The sequence below is a fragment of the Lycium barbarum genome, chromosome 7 (genome assembly GCF_019175385.1).
Source record: "Lycium barbarum isolate Lr01 chromosome 7, ASM1917538v2, whole genome shotgun sequence".
NCBI lineage: Eukaryota > Viridiplantae > Streptophyta > Magnoliopsida > Solanales > Solanaceae > Lycium > Lycium barbarum.
In genome coordinates this window covers 118,017,734-118,045,428 of record NC_083343.1, presented here as the reverse complement: position 1 = coordinate 118,045,428, position 27,695 = coordinate 118,017,734, and the positions used below count along the sequence as shown (strand labels likewise).

At 32.6% G+C, this 27,695-nt stretch overlaps 3 protein-coding genes across 4 annotated transcripts; 1 reads left to right on the top strand and 2 right to left on the bottom strand.

Moving 5' to 3' along the window:
* Positions 1–5,811: 5,811 nt before the first annotated feature.
* On the bottom strand, positions 5,812–9,959 carry LOC132603972 (14-3-3-like protein B). Its single transcript, XM_060317273.1, has 5 exons — positions 9,718–9,959; positions 8,519–8,892; positions 6,636–6,758; positions 6,362–6,478; positions 5,812–6,147 (listed from the first exon to the last, which is right to left on the bottom strand). The coding sequence occupies exons 1-5, from the start codon at positions 9,815–9,817 to the stop codon at positions 6,097–6,099; spliced, it is 765 nt and encodes a 254-aa protein (XP_060173256.1). The 5' UTR covers positions 9,818–9,959; the 3' UTR covers positions 5,812–6,096.
* Positions 9,960–17,800: 7,841 nt separating this feature from the next.
* On the top strand, positions 17,801–21,424 carry LOC132603971 (serine/threonine-protein kinase SAPK2-like). 2 transcript variants are annotated; one of them, XM_060317272.1, is made up of 9 exons: positions 17,812–18,129; positions 18,217–18,291; positions 18,899–19,000; positions 19,448–19,501; positions 19,589–19,681; positions 19,769–19,861; positions 19,938–20,042; positions 20,167–20,265; positions 21,054–21,424. In XM_060317272.1, the coding sequence occupies exons 1-9, from the start codon at positions 18,010–18,012 to the stop codon at positions 21,318–21,320; spliced, it is 1,008 nt and encodes a 335-aa protein (XP_060173255.1). In that variant the 5' UTR covers positions 17,812–18,009; the 3' UTR covers positions 21,321–21,424. The 2 variants fall into 2 exon arrangements, with proteins under 2 accessions (XP_060173254.1, XP_060173255.1); XM_060317271.1 differs by having other exon boundaries at positions 17,801–18,129; positions 19,589–19,861.
* A 2,424-nt stretch (positions 21,425–23,848) lies between these two features.
* LOC132603969 (purine permease 1-like) lies at positions 23,849–26,766 on the bottom strand. Its single transcript, XM_060317270.1, has 2 exons — positions 25,960–26,766; positions 23,849–24,378 (listed from the first exon to the last, which is right to left on the bottom strand). The coding sequence occupies exons 1-2, from the start codon at positions 26,692–26,694 to the stop codon at positions 24,043–24,045; spliced, it is 1,071 nt and encodes a 356-aa protein (XP_060173253.1). The 5' UTR covers positions 26,695–26,766; the 3' UTR covers positions 23,849–24,042.
* Between the last annotated feature and the right edge of the window lie 929 nt (positions 26,767–27,695).

Sequence of the window (27,695 nt, the reverse complement as noted above, 5' to 3'; positions counted from 1 at the left end):
AGTTGTCAAACGTCTATTAGGTAGTTAAGTTAGCCACATAAAATATGAATTATAGTCATTAGCTTCAATTAGAACAGACCAGAGGTTTTCAACTTATTGAGGCTAACGTGTCTAATTAAAGGAGGTGACACACATTAAGCGGTTAACTTAACTACGTAATGGACACTTTAGAATACGCGCAATCTTTTTTTCTAAAATTTGAATCGAAACTGTTTAACATGAACACTTTATCATATGTTCAGGTACTCAATTGAAACAAGTCATAGTTTGAGTGTGTAAATGAAATTCGCTGACAAGTTTAAGGGTTTGTCGATGTATTAAGACTAATTAAAAGATTTGATGCTTATCTCTTGATCGGCAGGGCACTAGCTCAACTTTTCGGCCAGTTTCGGTATATAAATACTACTACTACTCTATATATATATATATATATATATATATATATATATACTTATTTTTAGACTTACTCTAATAGAAAATAATACAAAATAAATATTGACTTTTTTGTACGAAAAAAATAAAATTTTGAAACTTCGGCGGTCCCAGACTCAAGCCCATACCAGTAGATCCTGTAATAAACAACTGGCTAGAGCGGCAAATTTGCCATAGTTTCGTTACAAATCTTAGTAATAATAATGAAACACGCACTTGTGTCGCCGCGTGTTTCGTGTGCCGTTACAATTTTCTTTTTTCGTTTTATGTCATATTACCTTAGAAATATCTATTGTTGCACATAAGAGATTTAAAAATAAAATATAAATTGTTTTTGAGGGGTCATTTTCTTATATTCAAATTGTATAGGAATATGTTAAACCATTTCCTCATCAATGTCTTCAACATCGTGGACCTATAACGTCTTTTATACAATCAAATTTCTATCAAATTTTCATAGTTTTGCCCTAGGCCCCCTAAAAACTTATTTTAGATGACGCATCTACCTGACCAAGTTTTAGTGATTTGAATTACTTACATAATTTGACCTTCGAATGTTGAAAAATCAACGTTGTTAAACTGTACTCAGACGTCTCAACCCACACGAGTTTAATTGGTTTGGTAACTATGCTTGGAATCTTGAAAATCAACGTTAACGATGATGTTATCAGAAAATGGAGTTATGTAAGTTCATTGCACACTGCATGCATAATTTCCTAGTATGGAGAAGTTCTCCTGTATGGCTACATCCGAGATATCTATTTTTATTATAATATTTTGGTTTAACTGGACCACATATATATCATTTGATAACCCTCAAAAATTTTCATTTTTGGTTCAAATCGAATTTGAAATGGAAAAAATTCAAAGATATTTATAGTCAGACAACTCACAACAACACAACTTTTAAGTCCTCTAATTGGTAGGCATTTTTCATGGAACTAGCTCTGGTCATATGAATCCTTTATTTTAATATCATCACCAATTTCGTGGCACAACAAATGATGATTTGATACCGTTTCCTGATTAAACAAATATGATCAACTTCTACACCAACCTAGACAGCCTTGTCGTTATATTCATTAGAGATATCTTGTTGATTTAAAACATGGCTATTTGTGAGTGAACATTTCTGATATAGCAGTCTCATCCCTTTAACGGTGAAATCAAGATTTTCACTAAAATGATTTAAATAATAAAAAAATACATATGTGGAAAAGCCAAGAGGATTCAATATTTATTATACATATATAAAAACAATTCTTTTAACCTTATATGTATAAAGTAATTTTCGACGACCCTAGCTCCACCCATGATTAAGCCAATAGTCAACTTAAAGATGTGCTCATATAGAAGTTAACAACCCAAACCAACAAATCAAAGCTTAAAGCACGCCAAATTGAACTTTCAACCTCCAACGAACAACACATGGTATTCCGGTTCTAAACGGAGAGAATGACAAAAAAGGTCCCCTATATTTATTTCCTTACGTATTTTCGAGTACTTTTCGTCCTTTAAATTTGATAAAAGTGGGCTTTTTTGTTGTCGCCGTCAAATATTTACAAATTCTATTAATTAGATTTGACGGGAACGGTGAACAAAAAAGAAATGTAGTGTGAACTCACATTTGGAGGTGTTGTTTTTATAATTTCTGCTACGTTTGATCTATTTTTAGTGTCTGATACTGCTTTTTGACATGCATTTTCTGCTATTTTTTATTTATATTTAATATCTGCTGCAGTTTCTAGGTCTGACAAAACTTTTCTGGTGTGCTATTTAATTATTTTTTCCGGATGCCATCAAGTCTAGCAAATAATTTATCAAATATTTAACGAAGATTAAAAATACACACCTTAACCAAGATAGTTCGCAGCTATAAGGGACAACTTTTGTCATTTTTCAACCACAGGTTGTGGTCGTGCAAGAATTGATGCCTCACTCAAATTCCATCTGACAATGATTGAACATGAGCTTCAATAGAAATTAGACTTTGTTTAAAAATGTGTTACACTTTAGTTTGCACCCACTATAACTGTTTCATTGAATATTTCCATCAAAATTAAGATAGATGAAAATAATGTGTAAGTTTTGATTTCATTTGGTCCTTAACGTATAAACATAATAAAAATGGTTTTTAATGTATTTCAAAAGTAATCTATTTGGTCCTAAACCCTATAAGTAAAGAAATCACTACTTTTCCCGTCAAAATAGACGGAATCCACGCACGTAATATATAAAAATACAAAACAAAAGCCTTTATTCTTCCAGGAGCAGCCCCAAATACGAAAAGCTCACTTACCCGACAATAAATCATTGTAGTTAGGCAACTCATGAGGTAATTATGTCCGGTACTTTTGAGTTGATTATAATGTAATTTCAAAATTGTTGTTATTTTTTGCATTATCATCTTTGCTAGAGGACGTAAGTTTAATGAAGGTATCATTGTTTGCATTATTTCAAAAATTGTGCATTGCTGATCTTTGCTAGTGGATGTAAGTTTAATAACCGTACCATGTAAAACATATGTGCCTACTCTAATATATTTTCTCTAAGTGTCTGAATTATTGTCCTGAAAGTATACTTATCGATATATTTGCTACAGTAAAAGAAGGGAGCAAATGGAAACTAATGTGATTCCTTCTGTTGCATTCAATTTGAAATTTGATTTTTTTTTTCCCTTCTAAGGATTGAATGCGGTTCTTCCATTCTTCACGTGTTTAGCAAATCTAATTGATTTGCTTTAGTTGTCTATACATTGTTTTCATCCTTGCATCTTCTTGTGGCAAGTGCATTTGTTTGCTTTAGGCTTCGTTTAGACATGATTTCAAATCATGATTTAAAATTAGTAATGTAAAATCAGGATGATTTGAAGTTGGAAATTTGTTTGGAAGGCCCACAATTTTTGAAAACTATGAAAATTTCCCCAACTCTAATACAATATTACCAAATGATCAAATCATAGTTCACAAGGTATCCGATTATGCTAAGGCGCTACAACATACCTAGTATATACCCACAGTGGACATATCTCCATATTACTTTTATAAATAAGTGTTCGCGATTACATGCTACACATACACATAATTTTACAAAGATTCACTTTCAAAAAATCAACAATGTATGGTAGTAACTAGTTATTCTTTAATATAATCATTCCACGTGGTATGACCAATCTCTTCATGTCGAGCATGAGTCTTTTTTACAATATATAAAATGATGAGTCTTTTTTTTTTTTTTTTTTACAAAATATAAACTTATGGGTCGAATTTTATATTTAAAAATTTTGAAATCATGATTTGACATCCCAGATCCTACTCTTTGGAGAACTTTCGATTTGAAATCATGATGTTGAAGTTGAAGTTGAAATTTTGTGCAAATTTTATAAACAAATGTTGATTTAAAAACAAAATATAAAATCATGATTCCAAATCGCATGACAAAACACTTACCTAGTTGATTTGATCTTGATCAGAAAGGGGTTGTTGTTGGGAAAGTGAACTTTTCGAACTGGACTGCTCCAAGAAGAATTTGAAGAATCTAGGTTGTGTTTTGTATTGTTATACATTATATGTGAGGGTTCCTGTTATTTTAACGGGAAAAATAGCAATCTTCCTTATATTGATTAGGACCAAGTTGATCACTTTTTGAAATATATTTCTCCATCATGCATACATTAAGGACCAAATGAAACCAATGTCCATTCATTAAGAGTGTGTCCAATGAAACCAATTAAATAGTCCTTAATGAATGGACATTGGTTTCATTGGTTTCAAGAGATAATTTATCATTTTATATTTGGGAAAAGAACACTGTGTGTCCACTCAGCCAAATTAATCCCACATTTAACTAATGCTTGGGCTTAATCCCACTAGGTGTTCGTTCGACCCAAAATAATGCCAAAAAATGGCCGGTCGCCCAAAATAATGCCAAGGCTGGCCGGCCCAACAGCCCAGCGCTTTAAAAAATAAAATTAAAAAAAAAGACTTTAGTCGCCACAAAAACGTCGCCACTAAATTGCTGCTACAGCATATATACATATGTTGGAATTATATATACACTTTATATACAAGAATTATAGATTTTATATACATATGCTGGAATTAATCTTACATTTATTATACATAAATTATACGTTAATTATACATTTATTATACACATATTATACAATAATGATATGATATTTATTTTTAACATATAGAATAGTGATACATATTATATACCACAATGATACGGTTTCTATGATACATTTTTTATAAGTATGATGCACTTTCTATACAAGACTGATATAGTTTATATACATATGCTGGAATTATATATATATTTTCTATACAAAAATGATACATATTATATACAAAAATGATACAATTTTCTATTCTATAATGCACATTATATACACAAATGATACATATTATATACAAAAATGATACATACATTAGTGATTCATATTTTATACAGTTTCTATACATTATAGATAGGTACTGATACATATTTTTATACACAAACGATACATATTATATACAAAAATCGCCTCAGAGTTTTTTGGGATATTTCTTATTAAATATACACATATTATACATATTTTGGGATATTTAACCTTTAGTGACAACTTTTTTAATTGCCACTAAAAAGCCTGATTTTTCTGTAGCAGCCCTAAAAGTCGCCACAAAAAATCTAACTTAAAAAAAAAAAAAAAAAAAAAAAAAAACCGATGGGGTTGTTGGACCACCCAGCCTTTAGTCGCCACAAAAGCCTTGCTATAGATTTGGCCCGACGGGAATAGTTTATGGGCTAATTTTTTGGTTTGGGAATAGATGGGCCAGCGCATGGGATTATTTATGACCCAGCGGCCATTTGTGTCCTTTTCCCTTTATATTTTATTTGTTCAGTTTGAAAAATCAAGAAATAATTTATTATTTTATATCTATTTTACCCTTATTATTAATTATTAGATTGATAAGTGCAAGGAATTCTTACTGACTACACAACTTTTAAAGTACATTTTATTGATTTCAATCATCATATTACTTAACAATAATTAGGGTGATTTAGTAGAATTATCATTTTATTTTTGGCTTCTTATTGCACTTTTATCCCGATTTTGTGTTAGTCTTTAATTTTTGTCCTTCAAACGGTTGTCTTTAATTTTTGCCTTTCAAACTCGAACTTATGCCTATAGTGGCATAAGTTACGCATTATCATATTCACAAGTTATGACCGTGCCCTTAAAGAACTTATGCCCCTATAAGCATTGCTATTTCAAAGGGCAAAAATTAAAGACCAGCTCATTTTAAGGGTGAAAATTAAAGACCAGTTCATTTTAAGGGGAAACCGTGCTATTACTTGTAAAAAATAAAACGGGAACAAACGTTACAAGAAAGCTTGATAGAAATCTGATTGCTGAGTATCACTTTCGATATACCATTTTATAAATCCAGTTCACAAATACAACTGAAATGCTTTTTCATAGAAACTAAGCACCAGAAAGAACCACATTAAAGTAAAGATGAAACAATTGAACATCAATATTCAAAGTTGTTCATTGTCGCCGATAAGAGAACGCTAAAAGGGAAACCACAGTAGAAAGGAAATAAGTAAAAAGAAGCAGCTTCTCCCAATAAAAACAACCAGGAAGAAGTCAAAAGATATTTTGGAGGGCCGGTTCCCTCACTGTTGTTCTTCAGCTTTGGTTTCCTTAATTTCATCAGCACCATCATCCTGCATACGAGACAGGTTGTTCAAACACATGAATTTTAGTAATACAACTGATAGATTACTTTGAGCCGAGGCTCTTTCAGAAATTGTAAGGTCTGCGTACATCCTACCTCCCCGGACCCCGCTTGTGGGATCACACTGGGTATGTTGTTGTAACTGATAGATTACGAGGAATAAACATAAATCAAAAACTATTTGGAACAGCTGAGTTATTTACCTGCATATCGGAGGTCCAGAGAGTGAGATTGTCACGAAGAAGTTGCATGATCAAAGTGCTATCCTTGTAAGATTCTTCTCCCAGTGTGTCCAACTCGGCAATTGCTTCATCAAATGCCTAGCCACACAAAGAAGATGAAAATGAAGATGTTTTTTTCACGGTTGAGATGAGAAAGAGAGATACAAAGTTATTGCTGCGAACAAAACGGTCTTGTTTGAATTGAAAAACATAATATGCAACTAAGAATGACAGGGGGATGCGAAGAAATTCTTACTTGTTTAGCAAGATTGCAAGCACGATCAGGAGAGTTCAAAATCTCATAATAAAACACAGAGAAGTTAAGAGCCAGTCCAAGTCGGATTGGATGTGTTGGGGCAAGTTCAGCATTTGCAATGTCCTGCAGGTATTGAGACCAAAATCAGGACATTTGAAGATCAACATCATTTAACATAACTTATTCTGGAACAAAGTTAAGAAGGAATGAAATGTTCATCGCCTAAGTTGCTCAGACTCAGGTGCGGGTATCCAATACGGGTACGGATCCGAGTGTCGGATTCGGCAAAATCTAAATTTTAAGATTCGGGGGTGCGGATCCGGATATGGATACGGGTGCGGGGATTCGGCTAAGAAAATTCAAAATTATAAAAAGTAGAGCTATAAATGTTGAATTCTTGGTTTCTCTGAAACACGAAGCAGCAAAATGAGACAAAAGTACTATAATATTGAAGGTATGTCATTTCCCTTATCTTAAATCTGTTTTATCTTTAATATTGAGAAATCAAACTCAATTTTCCCCAAATTTGTCGATGGACTTCGGTCAAAGTATCCGAACTTGGTTGACTGTATCCCGGACGTATCCCGCTCCGGCTCCCACTCCCGACCCGTGTCGAGACGGGATCGATACCAAGAACGGAGAGTCCGCGCAACTTAGTTCATCGCTACTTTTTCGTGAAAGAATGAAAAGTAATTTTGGCCAAGTAAGATAAGTCAAAACAAGCAAGACTTGCAAACTTAAAACTTTGGAAAAATTTCAAAGATTTTACTCCAGATTTGGAATTGTTTTTTAAGTACCGACCTCTATCAACGGTTTTTTTGATTGGTCTGACCTCTATCAACTGTTCTTGAGATATTATACTTTTGTATGAGAATTTTAATCTTTTTGTTGGTAACAAGACATGTTTAGATAATGGGATGTTTATAACATATAACCTGGGATATTATTTCTCTCATCCAAAAGGTTAAGGAAATTAAGTTGATATACTCTTAATACAAACCTAAATCAAACTTGTTAACATCAAATCTCAGCAAAATTTGGAAAAAATAAACATGGTCTGATCCGGAAAAACATATACTCAATTCAACTGCTTAAAATTATAATTATTGAATCTGTTAAAATTATACGACTAATCACTTGAGGATATCTATATGACCTTTTAAAACTTCCGTCAATGACTATTTCATTTGGCCTTTGATTTGAGGTCAAAAGGCTTTCTGCATCCAATTCAGAAGGTGAATGGTACATTATTTCTCTAATCCAAAAGATTAAGAGAATTAAGTTAATTTACTCTTAATTCAAAAATCTTAATTAACATCAAATTTCTGGAAAATATGGCAAAATAATTCTGCCTGATCTGGAAAAGCATATACCCCTCTATCTCAAATTGTCTGGCACTTTGTTTTGAACGTGTACACTAGTCTAAAGACACTTTTGATTTGTTATACATGTTTAACTGATGTATCAAAAGATCTCTTCTCTTACTTAAATTCAGTTACCAACTCAAATACCATCAACAAATTAAGATGAAGATAATAATAATATTTCATCATAAATGGAAAATTTTGTTACCTTTATCAAAAAAATAAATGGAAAATTTTGAAGAAAAACAAATAGATCAAATGTGTCCGGTCAAAACTGGAAAATATTTTCATCATCTTCTCTCTACCACTTTACCAATCGCACCTAATTAACATTAAGTATCTATAATTTATCTCAAAAGTTAAATGCATTCGCTTTGGAAAATCATATTCTGCAAATTAATTAACATAAGTCTAATGAGACAGATACAAATAATATAGTTCAAATCTAAGCAAACAGATCCATAAAGCTTCACACATTTCATCTAATAGATCAAACACACAGCAATAAAGATGACATACCTGAGCGGCTTTGTATGCAGAGAGAGTACTCTCAGCGGCTTCCTTACGTTCAGCCCCAGTCTTAAACTCAGCCAAATAACGATGATAATCACCCTTCATTTTAAGGTAAAACACCTTAGAATCACCATTAGAAGCCGAAGGAATGAGATTAGTATCGAGGAGCTTGAGAATTCCATCACAGATATTCGAGAGTTCAGATTCAATCTTAGATCTGTACTCCTTAATACATTTCACATGGTCCTCGTTTCCCCTCGATTCTTCCTTCTGTTCGATCGAGGAGATTATACGCCACGAGGCTCTACGAGCCCCGATGACGTTTTTGTAGGCGACGGAAAGGAGATTCCGTTCCTCGACGGTTAGTTCCTCTGAGGTACCTGAAGGAAAAATAAATAATTCATAAATTAATAAATATTTTGAATGTGCTCTACAATTCTCCACTAAAGTAAAATACTCCCTCTGTCCCAACTTATATGACACCTTTGGAATTTCAAGATTCAAACTTCTAAATTTTAACCGTGATTTCGGATATAGAAACTTTCAGTTTTTTGAAATAAATTTATATATTTGGAAACTACGTCAAAAATATTACTCCCTCAGTTCTTATTTATGTGATACTTTTAGCTTTTTGAGAGTAGATTTAACTTATCTATAAAGCTAATTGGATTACATAACTCAACATTTTAAGATCAAAACTTATATATTTGAAAACTACTATAAAATGCAACTTTTCTCATATCAATTTGGTGAAAAAAATACATCTTTAAATGTTGGTCAAAGTTCATGCAGTTTGAATCTCGTTAAGCGAAAAATACCACATAAATTGATGCAGAGGGAGTATAAATCACAATAATTAACAATTTAAAATATTTAAAGGGCATACGAATAAATCGCAGTCACAAATTTTCGTGTTTTACTCGCTCAAAATTCGAACTGTATCACATAAATAGAGACGGAGGGAGTGGTACGATATCTATTTTAACTCAAAACAGGAAAAAATCTATTCCTATGTAATTTCTGTCTGTAAAATTTTATTTATACATGAATTAAAATATCAAATCCTAACTAATTTTTGTGGGGGAAGTTTAATGTTGAGAGTAGATTTCAACCCACGCCCTTTCGGACCAGAACCTTAATCAACAGTTATAAATTCTATTTAGACATGAATTAAAATATCAAATCGTAACAAATTTATGTTGTACCTAAGGAGGTAGAGACTTTCTCCATGAACTGCACCATTTCTTCATATCTCTCAGCTTGTTCGGCAAGCTTAGCCATGTACACGTTCTCCTCACGCGCCATAATAATAATAATGGGATTCTATTCTATACTTTGGGGATCTCTTTTCTTTTTGTGTTGTGTTTGTAATGGGAAAAAAAAATTGAGATCTGAGGGAAATTTGTGTGTTTTCGAGTGGATTTAAAAGGGTGTTTGCTGTGTTGGACTTTTTTATTGGTGTTGAATTCAAGGGATGGGAGAGATTTTAGGTTTTTTTTTTTTTTTTTGGTTTGTTTTTTTTCATTTTTGGGAGGATGGATGTGAGCCGTTGGATTAGGGGATTATTTGGAAAAGTAAGTGATTGACAGGCTGGATTTTGGAAGGTGTGATTGTAAAGATATGGGTAAAGAGATATTTGGGCCGAAATCGGGCTACGTGGGTTGTCACGTCCGACCAGTCTTTTGACCGATCAACGGGTCATTTGCAGCGGATATACGTATATATTTTCGCATTATAATATTTCATAAGTTATACTTTATCTCGTCAAAAAAATTATGCTCCGACGGACATAAATTTTATTGCTAAAGGCAAAAATTAAGACCAGCCCGTTTGAAGGACAAAAGTGCGATATTTTTATTTTTTTAATTATTTATTTTTGATTTATTTTATTATTTCTCTTGTTTGGCTCCTATGTGATGGAAAAAGAATGGTTCTAGAGAAAGAAGTCGCCTGCCACTCATTTTTCCTTGTGGAAGTCGCACATTTGAAAAAAAAAAAAAAAAAACTATTCTTGTTTGTTAATGTAGACCAATTCGAATTATTATTATTGTGTTGTTTGTCTATAGAAATTTTAATATTTTTATTACTACTGTTATTCTCTGTGAAAGCAAAGGAGGGTTCAATTCTTGTGCTTCATATTGCTGATGATATGTGGGGCTATTTATGATGCGATATTCATAATTTTTCGAGTTAAAAACGTCTTTTCCAGCCAGGAGAGCAATTTTAAATATGTTAACATTCTCTATAAACCATGACATCCTACAAAGAAGGAAGAAGCAAAGCATGATCATAAAATGCTCTGTTTTAAGGTACTTGAGTTTATTTTTATCTTTTAATTTCCATCATTCTACTACAGTACAAGGGAAGAGAGCATAAATATATATAGGTGATATTTTCACTGTTAATATATAAAATCGAAACATGTCGTCTTCACATAAAAGTTAAATTCGTGATATCAGAAATCCACATATGTGTTTGATTATTTTGATATATTATGGTAAGGAGTATTGTTGGAACCGTGTTGGACATGACCACATCATGCCTCTCACCATTTTTATTTTTAGCAAAAATGGCTTAACCCGCAACACTATAGATTTATTTAACAAGTTTCAACTCTCAGCCTATCTGACCTAATTATAAACTAATTTATTAGCTCTTTCCAACAACCAGCTTCTTGCATTCTTCATCCATGTCCTTTGCTCCTTTTTTTAATCTTTTTTTTTATTTTTCATTCGGTGTCCTGTATCCAATTTGGGGTTTAATCAATCTAAATTGCGATGGAAAATCTCAGTTTGGGAGTAAAAATGCTCGCTAACAAAGACGATTCCATCTTATGGCTCAAAATCAAGAGCTTTTAGTTCGTTTTAGTTCATGAATTGACAATTAAATATTTATACAAATTTGATAAATTCATATACAAATACAAGGTTGAAATAAAAGTTACTAAGTTCGTAGGAACCCATACTAACAGGCCGAAGCTAGATCAGTATAAGTTGCGGGTCTTTGGTCCAAGTCCTATATTTATTTTAAATTTTATTATTATTATTATTATTATATATATATATATATATATATATATATATATATATATATATATATATATATATAAATTATTAATTTAAAACCCAATAACTTACAATAATAAAGTCTAAAATACATAAATTTCGAACTTTGACTCTGCATCTAAATACTAATACCATATCTCCGACTCTAACCCATCACAAATTTGGTGATTTCGTCCCTTGATTTAGCTATAAAGGTAAGAGTCAAAAATAGAGGTTTCCCTTATTTTATACAACACCAACCAATCCATCAGATCTCACTCCTCACCAGCCTAAAGAAGACAAAGAAAAATGTACTTTTCAAGTTTATTTACTTTTGGTTTAATTTATAGTTATATGGAAAAAGTCCGACTGGAAGTGTGAATATTTCTTTCGAAATTAGTTGCATCTTTGTGCATTGTTATTTCTATTAGATGACATCATTACCATTCACAACTTTTTAAGCATTTTTTAGAAGACTCAAAATTGATTATATTTACCAAATTAAATGTGTCAACCTAAGTAAAAATGAAATAAAATAGGGGCAAAAATAAGACATACAAAAAAGATATGCTATCAAAAGGATTTGAAAGCATCTTGATTTATTGGAAATGTACTTTGCTACATGCAGTAATAAATAACAAATACAAGGGCAATTTGAAAGAGCAAATCATTTTGGTTGGGCCAATCAAAAAGTTACAATGTAACTAATAAATAGCAAATACAAGAGCAATTTGAAAGAGCAAACCATTTTGGTTGGACCAATTAAATAGTTACAATGTAACTAAGTACTACAAAACTCATTATATTGGCCCTTATATATATATATTAGTAAAGTAATCTATTGATGTACAATCTCGTAATTTTTTATGTAGACTTAATGAACTTATATATTTAATTAGCGCATAGATTGCATGGTTTGTGCAACCCCTTTGTAGATGGTTTATTAATACGTCTAAGGGCCCATTTGGCTTAGCTTAAAAAAAATAACTTATAAGCTGAAAACAGTTTATAAGTCAAAAAAATAAGTTGGCTTAACCCAACTTAATTTTTTTGACTTATTTTAAGCGCAAAATGACTTATATTGGGCTTACTTTAAGCACAAAATGACTTATAAACTGGTCAGTCAAACACTCAAAAAAACTGAAAACAGCTTATAAGCTGTTATCAGCAACTTATAAGCTAAGCCAAATGGGCTCTGAGTGACTTTTGGCACACACCAATATGTAAAAAGAATTGGTCTAAAATGAGCCCTTAAATTGAAGCGTTATGAATGTTAGAAAAAGTTAGCCGAAGATCATCTTTTGTTACCACGTTTTTTGAAGTTTTTTTTTTTTTTCAGGTGAAATTAAGGGTGACCAAAAAATATGGACTCTGACGAGTTGACTCATTTCTTGTGGAGGGTGTTACAGATCCAAAGACTCAGATCGAAGAAACAAATCAATTTTTTTTATTTTTTTTTTGGTTTTGGTTAAGAGCAGACGAACGTACATATGAACTGACTTGTTGGTGTGACTCAGACTAGGTAACCTGTCCAAATACCAGAAAAACAATAACATGGGATGTGATTAAGTTAGGGAATCACTAATATCATGGAAGTCTAAGAAGCAGGAGACAATGTCCAGAAATTCAACTGAAACTAAATATAAGAACATTGAGCTTCAGTTGTGTTAGTAATACGTGACTTGGTTGTTTCGGTTCACTACTAGAAAACAATGAATTAGCGACCGAGAAAATTCCATAGCTAAATAGTAAAAATTCCATGCTAATCATATTTACTTACGGATTAGCGACGGATTATAAAAAATATCAATTAGCTATGAGCTATTTAGCGATGAATTAGCTGGAGATTACTGAGAAATTAATTCGGTAGCTAATTTCATATTTTCGAATAGTGGTTGTTTAAAAGAGTTGATTGTTAAGATAAAGAGTCGTCAGTATGCAGTACACTAGTGTACAAAATATATAGAAATTGATTATCACTTCATTAGAGACAAAATTAAAGCTCGAATGGTGAAGACTTTGTATGTGCATGCTAAATCCCCGTTGGCAGACTTATTGACTAAAGATTTGGGGCAATCTCCACATGTCCACCTATTGACCAAGTTTGGTATTGCCCAAACACAATGCATCCTCCAGCTTAAGGGGAATAAAATATTTCAAACTTACTCAAATGACTACCTTATTGTAACTTTCTATCATTTGTAGCTATCCTTTTAAATATTACCATTTCTAGTTACATTTTGGCAAAATAGTGTATGTTTTCGCGTGTATTTGTTGCCAACAAATACATGAGAACAAGGTAAAAAAAAAAACATAATCCTTGATTTTAGCCTTTAATGGTGGAGCTATTAAATTAGATATTAATATATATATTTTTGATGTATTTTAGTGATTTTTTTTTTATGTATTTCAGTGATTTTTTTTTTAATGTATTTCAATGATTTTTTTTTTGTTTTTTTGCCATAATGTATTTCCGCGTCTTTTTTTTATGTATTTCAGTGATATTTTTTTTATGTATTTTATTGATTTTTTTTTGATGTATTTTAGTGGCTTTTTTTGATGTATTTCAAATACATTGTGTACATTCCAACTACTATGAAGCCAAACATATTCAAATTTTCGTGTATTTGAATGGATTTCAACATATACATTCAGATACAAGACCAAAAAATTCAAATACATGACAAATACATTCAAAAAAATAATGTGTTTGGCTATTAACAAAATACACTAAAAAATGCACTAAAAAATACAAAGACAAATACATTAAAAAACAGTGTATTTGTGAGATGTATATTTTTGAATGTATTTGTATTTGGCTTTTAACAAATACACATGGTCAGATCTAAGACACTACCACCACTAAAAAACCTCAATCTCTCCAACATCACCAAAATCCTAATCTGAGACACCACCACCATCAAAAACCCAAATCTGAGACACCACCACCACCAAAAAACCCTAATCTTTCCATCACCAACAAAACCCTAATCTCTCCACCTCTACGTCATCTTCTCCGCCGCCATCTCAAAATCAGTCCATCACCGCCGCCACCAATAATGCACACGGCCAGATCTGCAGAGTGAAAAGAGAGAGAGAGGGGTGAGCACAGAGGGAGACAGAGAAGAGAGAGAGGAGTGAGCACAGAGGGAGAGGGAGAAGAGAGAAGGGGCGGTGCTGCCATGGTGGTGGTGGTTGAGAGAAGGGGAGAGAGATTTTTTAGGGTTTTGAGAAATGAAAAATTTGAAATGAGTAGTGATTGAGAAAAAAGAAAGATATATGTGTTTGGGTATGTATTTTTTGATATAGCTACCATTTGTAATTTAAAAAAATTAATTAGCTACTAAATATAATTAAATAAAAGGATAGTTAATATTAATAATTAGGTCTTAAAAGAAGCTATAATGAGTAAAAATTCCATAAAATATTATGAGCTCTATTGTCATTGATTGTTATATCAAGGGTGTACGCGTGGCGACTTCTATGTGGTGGTAATGACAACCAATTGACATTTACTATTACGGTGGTTAAATTTAATTATTTTAACCTGATAATTTCTTTTAATAATGTTTAGGAGGGTGTGAAGGTCGAGTATCAACGTAGAGGGATAGTAGGTTGCCGCAGATCTCTTTTTACGTTTGCCTATCCTTCACTTCGTTTATCATATTATCTTGTTGTTTTAACTGTCTATTATTACTACGGTCTTTTCATCTCTTTTTAGTCGAACGTTTATTGGAAATAGCCTCCTTACTTTCACAAGATAAGAATAATGTTTGCGTATACTCTATCTTACCCTGGGGCTGTCAAGTGGGCCGGGCCGGGCCATTTAACCGTGGGCCACAAGGGGCTAGGTCGGGACCGGGCCGGGCCGTAAGTTAAGGAGCCGGGCTTGGAGAGGGAAAAGGGTGTCCGACCCAGCCATACCCGGATAGGGGCTACACCTCGGGCTAACCGGGCCGGGTTATAGTTAGTGGGCCGGGCTTTTTTTTTTTTTTTTAAAAAGTTCTAATACTTAAATAGACATTTACATTTACTACTAATAATAAAATTAACATTTACAACTAATGATAAAATTGCTAAATTAAAAAAAAAAGTTTAGTCGACGTCAATTTCAAAAAGCTAGTTGTTTTAAATTTAAAAGACTAGTCGTTGCTAATTTTATTTAAACCCCTAAATTTATGAATAACTGCACTTTGGTCATATTTTCAAACTATAAATACCCTCCATTCTTCTTCATTTTCACACAATTCTTCCACAATTCTCTCTTTATCTAAATTTGTTATTCAACTAGTGTACATTACTTCACCTCCACCTTCTCCTCAAGTTCGAAGGTCAACTTCAAGTGCGGTGTGGATGCATTTTAAGCGAGTAAATGAGGAACATGTTAACTGTCAACATTGTGGTGACATATATCTCCACAAGTCCGGAGCGTCGGGTATTAGCCTATTAGGGGGGGTGGGGTGGAGGGGGGGTACCGGTGTGTTGCGTAGGCACTTGTGAAAAGGCACGAAATTGAACTTTGAAGTTTATCTCTTCTTTAAATTTGTCCATCGATGTTAGCCGTTTAATTTGTATGTTTTGAACTTTTGATTTGCAATATTTCGTCGTTCAAGTTTGTATCTTTGAATTTGCAATGTTATCAATTTAAGTTTTAAGTTTTATTTTAAATTATTTATGTAGATGTTGATATGTCTATTTGACTGGACACGAAGTTTAAGAAAGAAGAGAAGACTTTCAAACTTGTGGTGTTCAATGAGTCACATATATTTTGTGTGGCTATAAATTATTGCATAAAGGTAAATTGTTTTCAAATATAGAAAGGGGTCATTCTTTTTATCACGGACTAATAAAGAAATAGGTTCACGTAAATTGAAACGGAGGGAGTATTATATTTGATATAATATACGTATTCACAGTATATATGACATGCTAATGAAATTTTACTTTTATATAAAACTATCACAATCTAATATATACTATATACTGAAAATGTATTAAAGGTATATTTATTGAGAAAACAAGATTGTTTAGCTTTAAAATACAATTTAAAAAAAAAATTAAAGTGCTCCGTAAAAAGAGACTCCTAATTTATTGGGATACAATGTTTTTAAAATACTTATTATTAGTAATAAATGTAGTACTTATCTATCTTTTTATTTATTTATTTATTTATTTATTTGAAGTGGGCTGGGCCGGGCGGGTGCCACGGTAGGCCGTCACCCGGGCTACTGGTGAGCTATTCACCTTGTCCGGCCTAACCCCCTAATAAATCCCACCTAACCCAGTCCCTTACACCTCTTAGTGGGTCAGGGCAGGGCCGGTGGTGGGCCGGGTTTATCGGAACGGATTCGGGCTGGCCCGACCCACTTGACAGACTTATGTTACCCAAACCCATCTCGTGGGAACCTACCGGATATGTTGTTAATGTTGTTGTATTATTATAATAAATAAAATTTAATGATACGTGAAATTGAACAACAGAATAGCCTCACTTCGAAGGTCCAAAATCCAAAATCCAAATACAATGAACGTAATCTTGTCAGGAGTTCCAATCAACATGAGTCCACTAACCAATTAGTGGCTTGTTTCCTCACAATCTTACCAAAGTGCCACGTCAATTTGTGTTGTCCCATAGTAATATTCCCATGCCCAGGTACTTCGTACCTACGTACTCGTATATCGTGCTTGTCCCTCTCAATTTTATTTTAATTTCTACTTTAGGCATTGGTATCTAACTTTTCTTTTTACCATATGTGACAATTGTGTGATGGCGTCTGATTAAGAGTGGAGTGTCAAAAAAAAAAACAAATTAATGTAAAAATTCGTGATTAAAAAATTATAAATATTCGTGTGATAATAATTCATCTTATTAATAATTAATTTAAATATTTAAAATTTAAAATTTTAACATAGAAAGATTTAGTAGGCGCTTGGCCATATAAACTGATTTTTTTTTTGGAATTTTTGAAGTTGAAACTGTGTTTGATTATAATTTGTAGAAAAAATATTTGACTGTTTGATATATACTAAAAGTGAAAGTAGTGAAAAAAAAAAACATGATTTTAATTATTTTCCAAAAATAAACTGAAGAAAAATTTCTGAAAAAAAAGAAGTAAATGATTCTCATGGCCAAAACGGGTCCTTATAGTAAATTGTTTGGGACTAAATTAAGATGGAGGAATTACTTTTATTTCTTAATACGTGGCTAATCATTCTTCTATTTCCTCAGTCCTCACTTTCCGCGCTGACAGTGAACTTTAACTGCACCTAAAACACGCTTTCTTGTCTTTTTTCAGTCAGTGTTACTGCTACTTTTCCCAAAATAAGTTCTTTTTGTGTTTTTATGAAACTTGCAAGTCAATCTCACTAGTTATGGAATTTTTCTTTTTGCTTCTTTGAGAATTCTGATTTCTGAAGAATCTTGAAACCACTTTTTTTGTCTCTCTCTTTACGATGGAGGGTTATGAATTTGTGAAGGATTTAGGTTGTGGTAATTTTGGAGTAGCTAAGCTTGTAAGAGATAATAACACCAAAGAACTCTTTGCTGTCAAGTTCTTTGAAAGAGGCCAAAAGGTTTGATGACATGAGTTTATTAGGGGATGTTCGTTACTTATTTGTTTCTTTGTTTTTGGCTAAAATGTTTGCTTTTGAGGTTTGCAGATTGATGAACATGTACAAAGGGAAATTATGAATCATAGATCATTAAGTCATCCAAATATAATCAGATTCAAAGAGGTATACTCTGCCTCTTAATCTTGGTAATATTTTATTTTTCCTTATCTGTTAAGTAATTATATTCGTCAATTCTTCTGGGAAATCTAGATGTATACTCTATTGCTACGAAAATGGCTCGTTAAGGTACTATAGTTTTTTCTTCCGTAGTTTTAATTTATGTGACATAGTTTGATTCAGTATGACATTTAATTAAAAAGTAGACTTTTGAAATTATGATTTTATACGTGTCATAATATTTGTGTGATTATAAAAGCTTCTCATTAAGGGTAAAATAAGGAGTTCTTGGTTAGATATTTCCAAATATAGAAATGGTCATGCTTTTGTGTGTGCGTGTGTGGGTGTCTTTGCCCCAATTCCTTGTAAATGTCAGTTGTTGCTCTTGTTTTATGAATTCTTTTAGAGGGTAAATAATGAGTACCAGTAAATTAGTTCTGCCTCTGTTTTGAAGGACTCTGCATTTTGCAATTACCAAATGCAACATTTGAATGAATATATTGGTCTGGTTTAAAAGAATTTGAGAGAAATGAAGTAAAACATGTAGTTAAGCAGCTAGTAAACATTTGAATATGTTTATGGTTTTTTGAATGAATGGACTCACCTCTTCCAGGTCTTGCTGACACCTACCCATCTAGCAATAGTAATGGAGTATGCTGCAGGAGGAGAACTCTTTCAGAGGATTTGCAGTGCTGGAAGGTTCAATGAGGATGAGGTAATGAACGATAATTAGAGTGTGATTCTTCCAGTCTAAGACTTGACTAGAGCAAAATTTACAGTTTACAGATTATATTGATTATTAACTTTTGACTAATAACTTCGATGTCCCTTTTGACGTAGAAACTCCATAGAGTACTACGGTCTTCACATAGTTATAGAGGCAGAATATAAATGCTTTTCATAGCACAAATAAAATTGAAGAGTGAAACACGATTATATAAACTTCTAAGTATTGACATATTGGATGTTGAAACCAATAATTGACGTGCCTCGAAAAGTTCTAATGTTTTTAGTTCATTGTTCGCGTGTGTTTATATGTATACGTAGTAATGTACGTACATATACAGTTATACTGCTCAGTGCAGCATGCTTTTTATTCAAACTTCAAAGTCAGCTGTTAATTTATGTTTTTAATTTGCTTATTTATTTTATTTTTTCTCAGGCCAGATTCTTCTTTCAGCAATTGATATCAGGGGTTAGCTACTGCCATTTCATGGTAAAACATTGATATTTATCATGTTATTAACTTTCGTCTAGATTGAGTTTTTCTTGAACCTATTATGTTATTGTTATTTGGCTGCAGCAAATCTGTCATAGAGATCTCAAATTGGAAAATACATTACTGGATGGAAGTACTGCACCGCGTGTAAAAATATGTGATTTTGGTTACTCCAAGGTCAATAATCTTTTGGCATACCTTAATTCTAACTACAAATTCAGATTTTTGTTTTGTTCTTGTGTAACTGACTTCACTTATTTGCAGTCATCTCTCTTTCATTCTCAACCAAAGTCCACTGTAGGGACACCGGCTTATGTTGCACCCGAGATCTTATCAAAGAAAGAATATGACGGGAAGGTAGTTTCATGTTCTCATTTCACTATGTTGATATCATTTAATTGCTTTAGCCTCTTTTTAATTCTTGAGTCCATAGGTTGCAGATGTTTGGTCTTGTGGAGTCACTTTATATGTAATGCTGGTCGGAGCTTATCCATTTGAAGATCCCACTGATCCGAAGAACTTCCTAAAGACCATATCCGTGAGTATATGAAAAGAATTACTCATGAACTAAGTTATCAAAAAGGCTAAAGACAATGGTCCGTTTTGAATGTCGTAAAACCACTTTACTGCAGCATTTTGATTGAGTTAATCCTCCGTAACAGAGAATATTTAGCGTCCAGTACTCAGTTCCGCAAAATGTACAAATTTCCATGGAGTGCCAGCATCTCTTATCCAGGATTTTTGTGGCAGACCCTGAAAAGGTAATAGCAATACTCTTCTGCCGAAAAAAAGACATTATATATCATCATAAATCCTATATGCGAAATATTGTTCGGAACTGTTTTGAGTGACATGATGATGAATCACTTATTACCTCATCATCTCAGTATATCCTATTAATAATCAAAGTTCTTGGAATTTCAAGTTCTCATTTCATTACATTATGCTTGGACATGCCTAGATGTTGTTTCTGTCTGCCCCCTTGAATCAATAAGAAAAGCAGAATTCCGCTTTTCAAAACCTTACCTTAAATGTGTCGAAATTGAAAATTATCTCATTAGTGGCAATGATACTGTTCATGAAATATGCATACAATAGCTGATTTCAATTTATTAAATTCATTAACCATGTCCACTTTTTGTTCAATTTATTGGTAATCAGTATTTGAAGGAAAGATAGTATGAATCCTACTACTAAAAAATTGTAAGTAGCGACGGACAAATTTTGTAGCTAAACAGCGAAACCCGTCACTAGTCTTATTAGCGACAGATTAACGACGAATTATAAAAAAATTCTGTTAGCTTTGAGCAATTTAGCGATGAAGTTCGTAGCTAATTCCAACATCTCTTTCATATTTTCTAGCAAAGTATTATTTATGATTGAAAGTGAAAAGAAATTGAAGAATTTCTTGGGAATCCTACAAGATTTGTTCGTTCTTTTTTCTGTCATCTGGGTTCGAATCCTACTAAGAGGTCCACTAAGAATCAGAAATTCCACTCAGTGTTCCGAATAGTCCAATCTTATCATTGTTTTGCTGCTTCTCTTGCAGAGAATAACTATACCAGAAATTAAGAAGCATCCTTGGTTTTTGAAGAACTTGCCTGTCGAATTCATGGAAGAAGGACGTCACGAGTGCATCGATGTAAATAACCCGAGACAGAGCATGGAAGAAGTATTGGCAGTAATACAGGAGGCAAGAATTGCTTTACAGGTTCCTAAGGTTCTAGGAAATTCATCTGAAGGAAGTATGGAACTTGATGAATTAGATGATGCTGAAGATACTGAAACAAGTGATGATTTTGTTGGTCATATGTGATGTGTGGACAATGTTGTAACTTTACCAAAAGAGATTTGAGTCTATAATGATGTAAATACACTTCAAAGCTGTCAATTCCTCAACCAGTAACTGGACTTTTTCTACGTGGATGTTGTTTTGGAGCCACACGACGCAAGAGAGGTGAATTGGATCGTTACAAATTTTTGCACTCTCTTAAATTTTGCGAAAAGTTTGCTTAGCTTACGGACCAACTAGATGAACCTGGTTCAGTTGGCGTTTCTCCTAGTTTGCTATAAGAAAAGATAATGCGGAATAGAAGTAAAGAACACACGTTTTTTTAAATGAAAAATACTCTAATTCAAAGGTGAAAAAATGAAGATCTATCCGCGTAGGATTTAGCCCGACTCCATTAAAACAAAGAGCCAAAGTTGGATTATAACTTTGTAACCTTAGAGATTAAGAAAGACAACAAATAGAAATTCAGAAAGCAGCAAATGATTGAGAAAGTAGGAAAAGTACATAAAATCCCACCCTCCCAATGCACGTAGTCCCATTTTGTCCATTTCAACCTTTTAACTAATGCGGGTCCTATTTCCAAATTGGAACCCACATCTAAAGCACTAGCATTACTGACAGATTTGTCAAGTACTTTAAAACGAGTATCAGTCATATAAATGAACCTTTGACAGGACATCCCTCTGAAGGTGCTCAATAAATGAGTCCATGTAACTCTAAAAAGTCACCCACTATGATTAAAAAAGTATTTCAAAAGGTTGTAGTATTATAAGCATCCCATGTGTCTTTATGGACCAGTTCAAAGGGAGATTTAGTTTCGATTATTGTGCCAGACAAAGGCAATCTAAATAGTCCTTGCAAGAGAAAAAATGAGCATAGAATATAATTTATTGCTTGAACTAAACCAGTATAGAAAAACATATTGGGAAAAAGGCCGAATATACTCTAGAATTTTGTAAAAATGTTTAGATATATCTCCATTTAAAGTTTAGCTTATCTATACTTTTGCCGTCCAACTTTTGACACATATATACCCCTAAGAACGTTAGTTTGCACTGTTGAAATTTCCATTAAATATTTTTTTGAACACCAAAAATTGCCACATGGCATTAAAATTTAAAAGAATCCTCCCATTTAACTCAACCCCTCTAATAATTTGACCTACAAAATCTCAATACCTTTTTCATTTTTTTTTTCTTAATCTTTCTCCTCCACCCTACCTCCACCTAATCTTGAGCCACCACCAGCAAAGTCACCAGTGCTAGCACGCCCCTTCCATGGGCAAAAACCACCTTCATCTATCAAAAGAGACCATTAATACATCATATTCACTCATCATCAACACCACCAAATTTTCTTTGTAAATAAATGGGTATTCATTAAAGTATCGATTTAACCTTTGGACCTCCACTACTAATAGAAGATTATTCTCTTACTTGTATAGTTGAAAGATTGAAACTTTTCAATATTTTATATCAATTTACATAGAAAAAAGAAGCATTTGGTTCTCAAACCTATAAAATTATAAATAAAAAAGTTAGGACTTCAATACTTCCACTTTCTTGGCCTTTCTCTGCAATTCTTTGCTCTTTGGGATAAGAAGAAACAAATTCGTGATTATCGTAACTGGGAGTATTTTTGTTTAGTATTTAATGGTGTTTTTTTTTTCAATGAAGGTGGTTTTGACCATGGGAGATGGAGATAAATCCATGGAGGTGGGTGTTGGAAGAGGGAAGGTAAATGGATTACTTGGGTTAAAAGGGAAGTGGGTCGGGTTATTTTACTGGTTGGGTTATTGGAGGGGATGGGTTAAATGGGAGGGTTCTTTTAAATGTTAAAAACTAAATTTCAAATGTTAAAAACTAAATTTAAAATTCCAGCAATGCAAACTAACGTTCTTAGGGTTATATATGTGCCAAAACTTGATCGGTAGGGGCACAGATGAGTCAAACTTTAAACGAAAGATATATTTGAACATTTTCGCAAAGTTCAGGGGTATATTTGACCCTTTTCCCAAAAATATTTGATGAACACGACAAGTTAGAATAAACATGCATGAAACCATTTCTTCTTGAATAAAACTAGCTAGTGTTTACTAGCATATTGTCTTAAAGTAAGTAGAAGGATAAATGTGAAACATACTACTAAAATCGGCGAACTCGGTGGTAGAAAAAAATTGATTTTGCTAGGTAATCCTTAAACGAGGAGTCTTAATTGATCCAATACTTAATTTAAAAGAGAAATTATACATCCATGAAAACTTTTAAATTATATAATAGAGTTTAGTCGAGGTGTGCATAAGCTGGGTGGGATATCATATATATAAAAGATTATATGATAGAGCTTAGAACTCATTTGCAGTCCAATAAGCAGGTGAATTCACTATAAAGGGAAAGAAGAATAAATGAGATAGTATGCTTATTATTTGCAAAAGACCTTTTTTGTAGATTAGGAGTTGAGATACCTTAACTCAAGCGCTGTCATTTAACGTCGATCATTTCACCAAAAAGAAAAATTTGTCATATATACAAAACAATATATATACACATACATACACAATAGGCTAATGTTGCTTGAAAAATAGTACTAAGTAAACATCAATTTAAAATAGGAAGTTGTGTCTTACAAACCCACAAACTCAACCCATAAACCCCTATACTAAACGAATTATACTATTTGTAGGTTGATGCTGCTTACATAAAATTTTGCATACGTTACTGAATATAAACTGAACAACTACTGCTACTCAAACTTGGTCCGGCGGGGTATCGTCTTTGGTTTTTGTAACCTTCTTCAGGCTGACCTTATATTCACCATAGAAATAAGAAGCAAAACCCCAAAGGCACATAGCTAAAGCCATCCATTTTTCAGAATTGAAGCTTTCAGGCAAGAACATGACAGCAAATATTTGTTGTACTGGAACTAGAAGTGCATTTACTATCCCTGACAATAGTGCTGTGGAGCAGAAAATCAACCCAAGACTTCCAATCGTCATCATTTGTAGAGCTATTGCTGATAGTGCTAATATAATATAGTACTTGTTTTGCCCTAATCCAAATTCTTCAGCTTCTCTAGAGATGGCCTGCATTTTTTTTAACAAACCAATAATTTGTCAGTTTCAATTTAAGCGTATAAAGTTTAAGAAAATAAGAGAGATTTTTTTAACTTTATGGTCTTATATATATATATATATATATATATATATATATATATATATATATATATATATATATATATAATGTTATATGATCAGTGCCCTTTGAATCTTATGATGCTAAACAAGTCATATAAAATGTTAAATTTAAGAGTTACCAAATATAAAAAGAAATATTTTTTTTAAACAAACAAAAAAGGAAAGTAAGACGCTCAAGTAATATACTCTCTCCGTTTTAATTTATATGAACCCATTTAGCTTGGCACGACATTTAAGAAAGAGAGAAGACTTTTGAAACTTGTGGTTCAAAATAAGCCTTGAAAATTTGTGTGGCTGTAAATCATTTATAAAGTGAATTTATTTCCAAATTAGAAAACAGGTCATTCATTTTGGCACGAACTAAAAAGGAAATAGGTTCAAACAAATTGAAACAGAGGGAATAATACATATGTTTAAAGATATCTCCCTTGATTATCTTTGAAAATAATTGAATAAAATTTCTTTTTCACTCTCTAAAAAATAAAAATAAAAAAATTAAAGTTCATGTCATTGTCACTCTATTTTTTCCCTTGCTCTACATATTTAATCTCCATTCTCCACTTGTGGCACTCTTTCTACGTTATTATTGACCCTGCTTGATTATCTTTGAAAATAATTAAATAGAAGTTTTTTTTTTTTTTTTGGTTCACTCTTATAAAGAGAAAGTTCATGCATGTCATTGTAACTCTTCTTTTTTTCCTTTTATATTACAACACACTTCCATTATTTATTGCACCTTTTCTGCTTTAATTTCGGATATATGTTCCAAAAAGTTTGAAACAATTTCATTGATAATACTTACTATTATTTTATATACTCGTCACTCAACGTTTAAGAATTTAAATTCATTTAACTATTCAAATTTAAATTATACTATGATGTTTTCTTTATCAAAATAACTAATTTCTCATATACGATAAAGGGTTTAACTTTTGTACATGATTAGCGTAACACAATTTTTATACTATCGGATCAACTAAAAGATAACTACATGTAATTTCACATAATAAGTGTAATTAGATAGTTACCAGGAAAATAAGGCAGACAACATGTTATAACAAATTAAAATTACACTGATGATGGTAAAAATTATATATACTTTTAGTTTATATATACTCTATCTATTTCAATCTATGTGTCTTACTTTCGGATTTAGCTTGTTTTACGAAGCATCTCACGTTATGTATTTAGTAAGTAGTAACTCTTTAAATCCAATATGATATCCTACATGTCATGTTTAAAACCACAAGATTCAAAGAAAATTTTGAAAACATTATACACATCTTTAGCTGAACACCATATACACCATTCAAAATTCTCTATTTTCTCAATCAAACTGAGATACCTAAAATGAAACACGTGGAGTAAGTTAAATCCTAAAACGGAACGGATGTATATGTTATTATGACTATATGCATGCCTAATGCAATTTTAGAAATAATTCTTTTTTCGTTGTGTGGCACATCTTACCTGAAAATCTTTGTTGATAATCATGGCAACAACACAAAACAAAGTGGAGAACATGGATATAAGAAATTGCATTTGCATGACAAGATCAGACGTTACAACAACTCCAGCTTTAAGATGACTATACTCCACTCCTGCATTTAAAAAACCATGCAGAGCAGCACCACCAAGTGTCATCACAAACCCTAAAGTATATTTTCGATTCGATTCTCCTATCGGACGATCTCCATTCATGTGTAACCCTAATATAACGGACCCAAACATCATCAACACCACCGCGTTAATGGAATAATCCGTGAACTTATGCTTCACGATAAAATACGCAAAAATCGCGGTGAATGCTAGGGAAGTTGAAGCCAAGAGTGAAGAAATTGAAACGGGAAGATAAGACATGCCAAAAGTGTAGAGGTAGCTACAAACACCAAGGAGGAGGCCTAAAATAGCACTAGCTATTGCTAATTTAGGTGTGACAAAAACTCTACTATTGATATTTTTTCTTTTTGCATAAGAAATTGAAATTGGCAAAATCAAGATTGGAAACCCTGCTGTTAGCAAAAAAGATTGCAGCCATTTCCTTTTTCCACCATGCAAGAAGTAAGTTCTAACAAGCAATACACCTGATATTTGGCCAACTGAAATGAGGATGCAGTTTATGAGAACAAGAAGTGACTTAACTGACATGAAATTCTTGAGTTTTTTAGGCTTATAGTTGGCTCCTTGCTCTCTTTGTATGTCCATTTTTTTTGTGGTGTGTTTGAGAGTATTATGGTGATCAAGATATTTATTTCTAGTTAGAGTGCAAGAAATGGGACTGCTCATTTGCTGAAATAATTGGACGGATAAGACAAAAAATAAAGCTAATTTAACTTTATACATAGATAGATCGTGTAAAATAATTGGCACACTATCAGTTTACCTAAAAAGTACTCTCTCCGTTAAATTTTTCTTTTCACGTTTCGTTTTTCGAAAGTCAATATATGAACTTTGACCAATATCTTAGTAAGTATTTTTTCATCATATTAATATGAGAAGGATTGCAACTTATAGTATTTCTATTTAAAATTTAAAATATTAAATTAATTTATTTCAATTTAGCTCCGAAGATTAATCAAGTCGACTCTCGCGAAGCTAAACATGACAAGTAAAAGTGAATGAAGGAAGTACTTACATAAGTAACTTCTTTCCATAACAAGTAGAACTACTTATCTGAAAAATAGGGCAAGCAACATGATGCAATAGGTTTGAAAATATATGAACCTTGGGTTTAACTTGTTACACCACATAGTTTCGTATGTTGAAATTTATAAGTAGTGATGGTCGTTTTAAGTACGGTTACTGAAGTTACCTTCAAGGATATATGAAATTATATGCGCCAACCTTATGGTTAAGAGGGTTTAAGTTCATATAATAAGCTATGGGAGACTCCGGAACCAAGCAAATCGAAGAAAATAAATTTGTCAAAATTTTGAAAAAAGTTGACAGAATTTTGGACAGAACTTTAGGTCAAATTTGGAGGGGTATATCACCTAGTACATTAGGAGTTTTAAGGTGTTTCAAAAGCTTAAAATGAAGTTCGTCGAGTCTTGTTTCCAACGCAACGAACCGCTCGTTGATACGACATCGGAGTAGAGAATTATGGACGTTACAAGTTAGGTTGACAGAGCAAAAACGCGCGCTACAGTAACTGCTACAGTACCGAGCTTTCGTAAGAACCTTATAAGAGGGGTTTTACCCCTCAT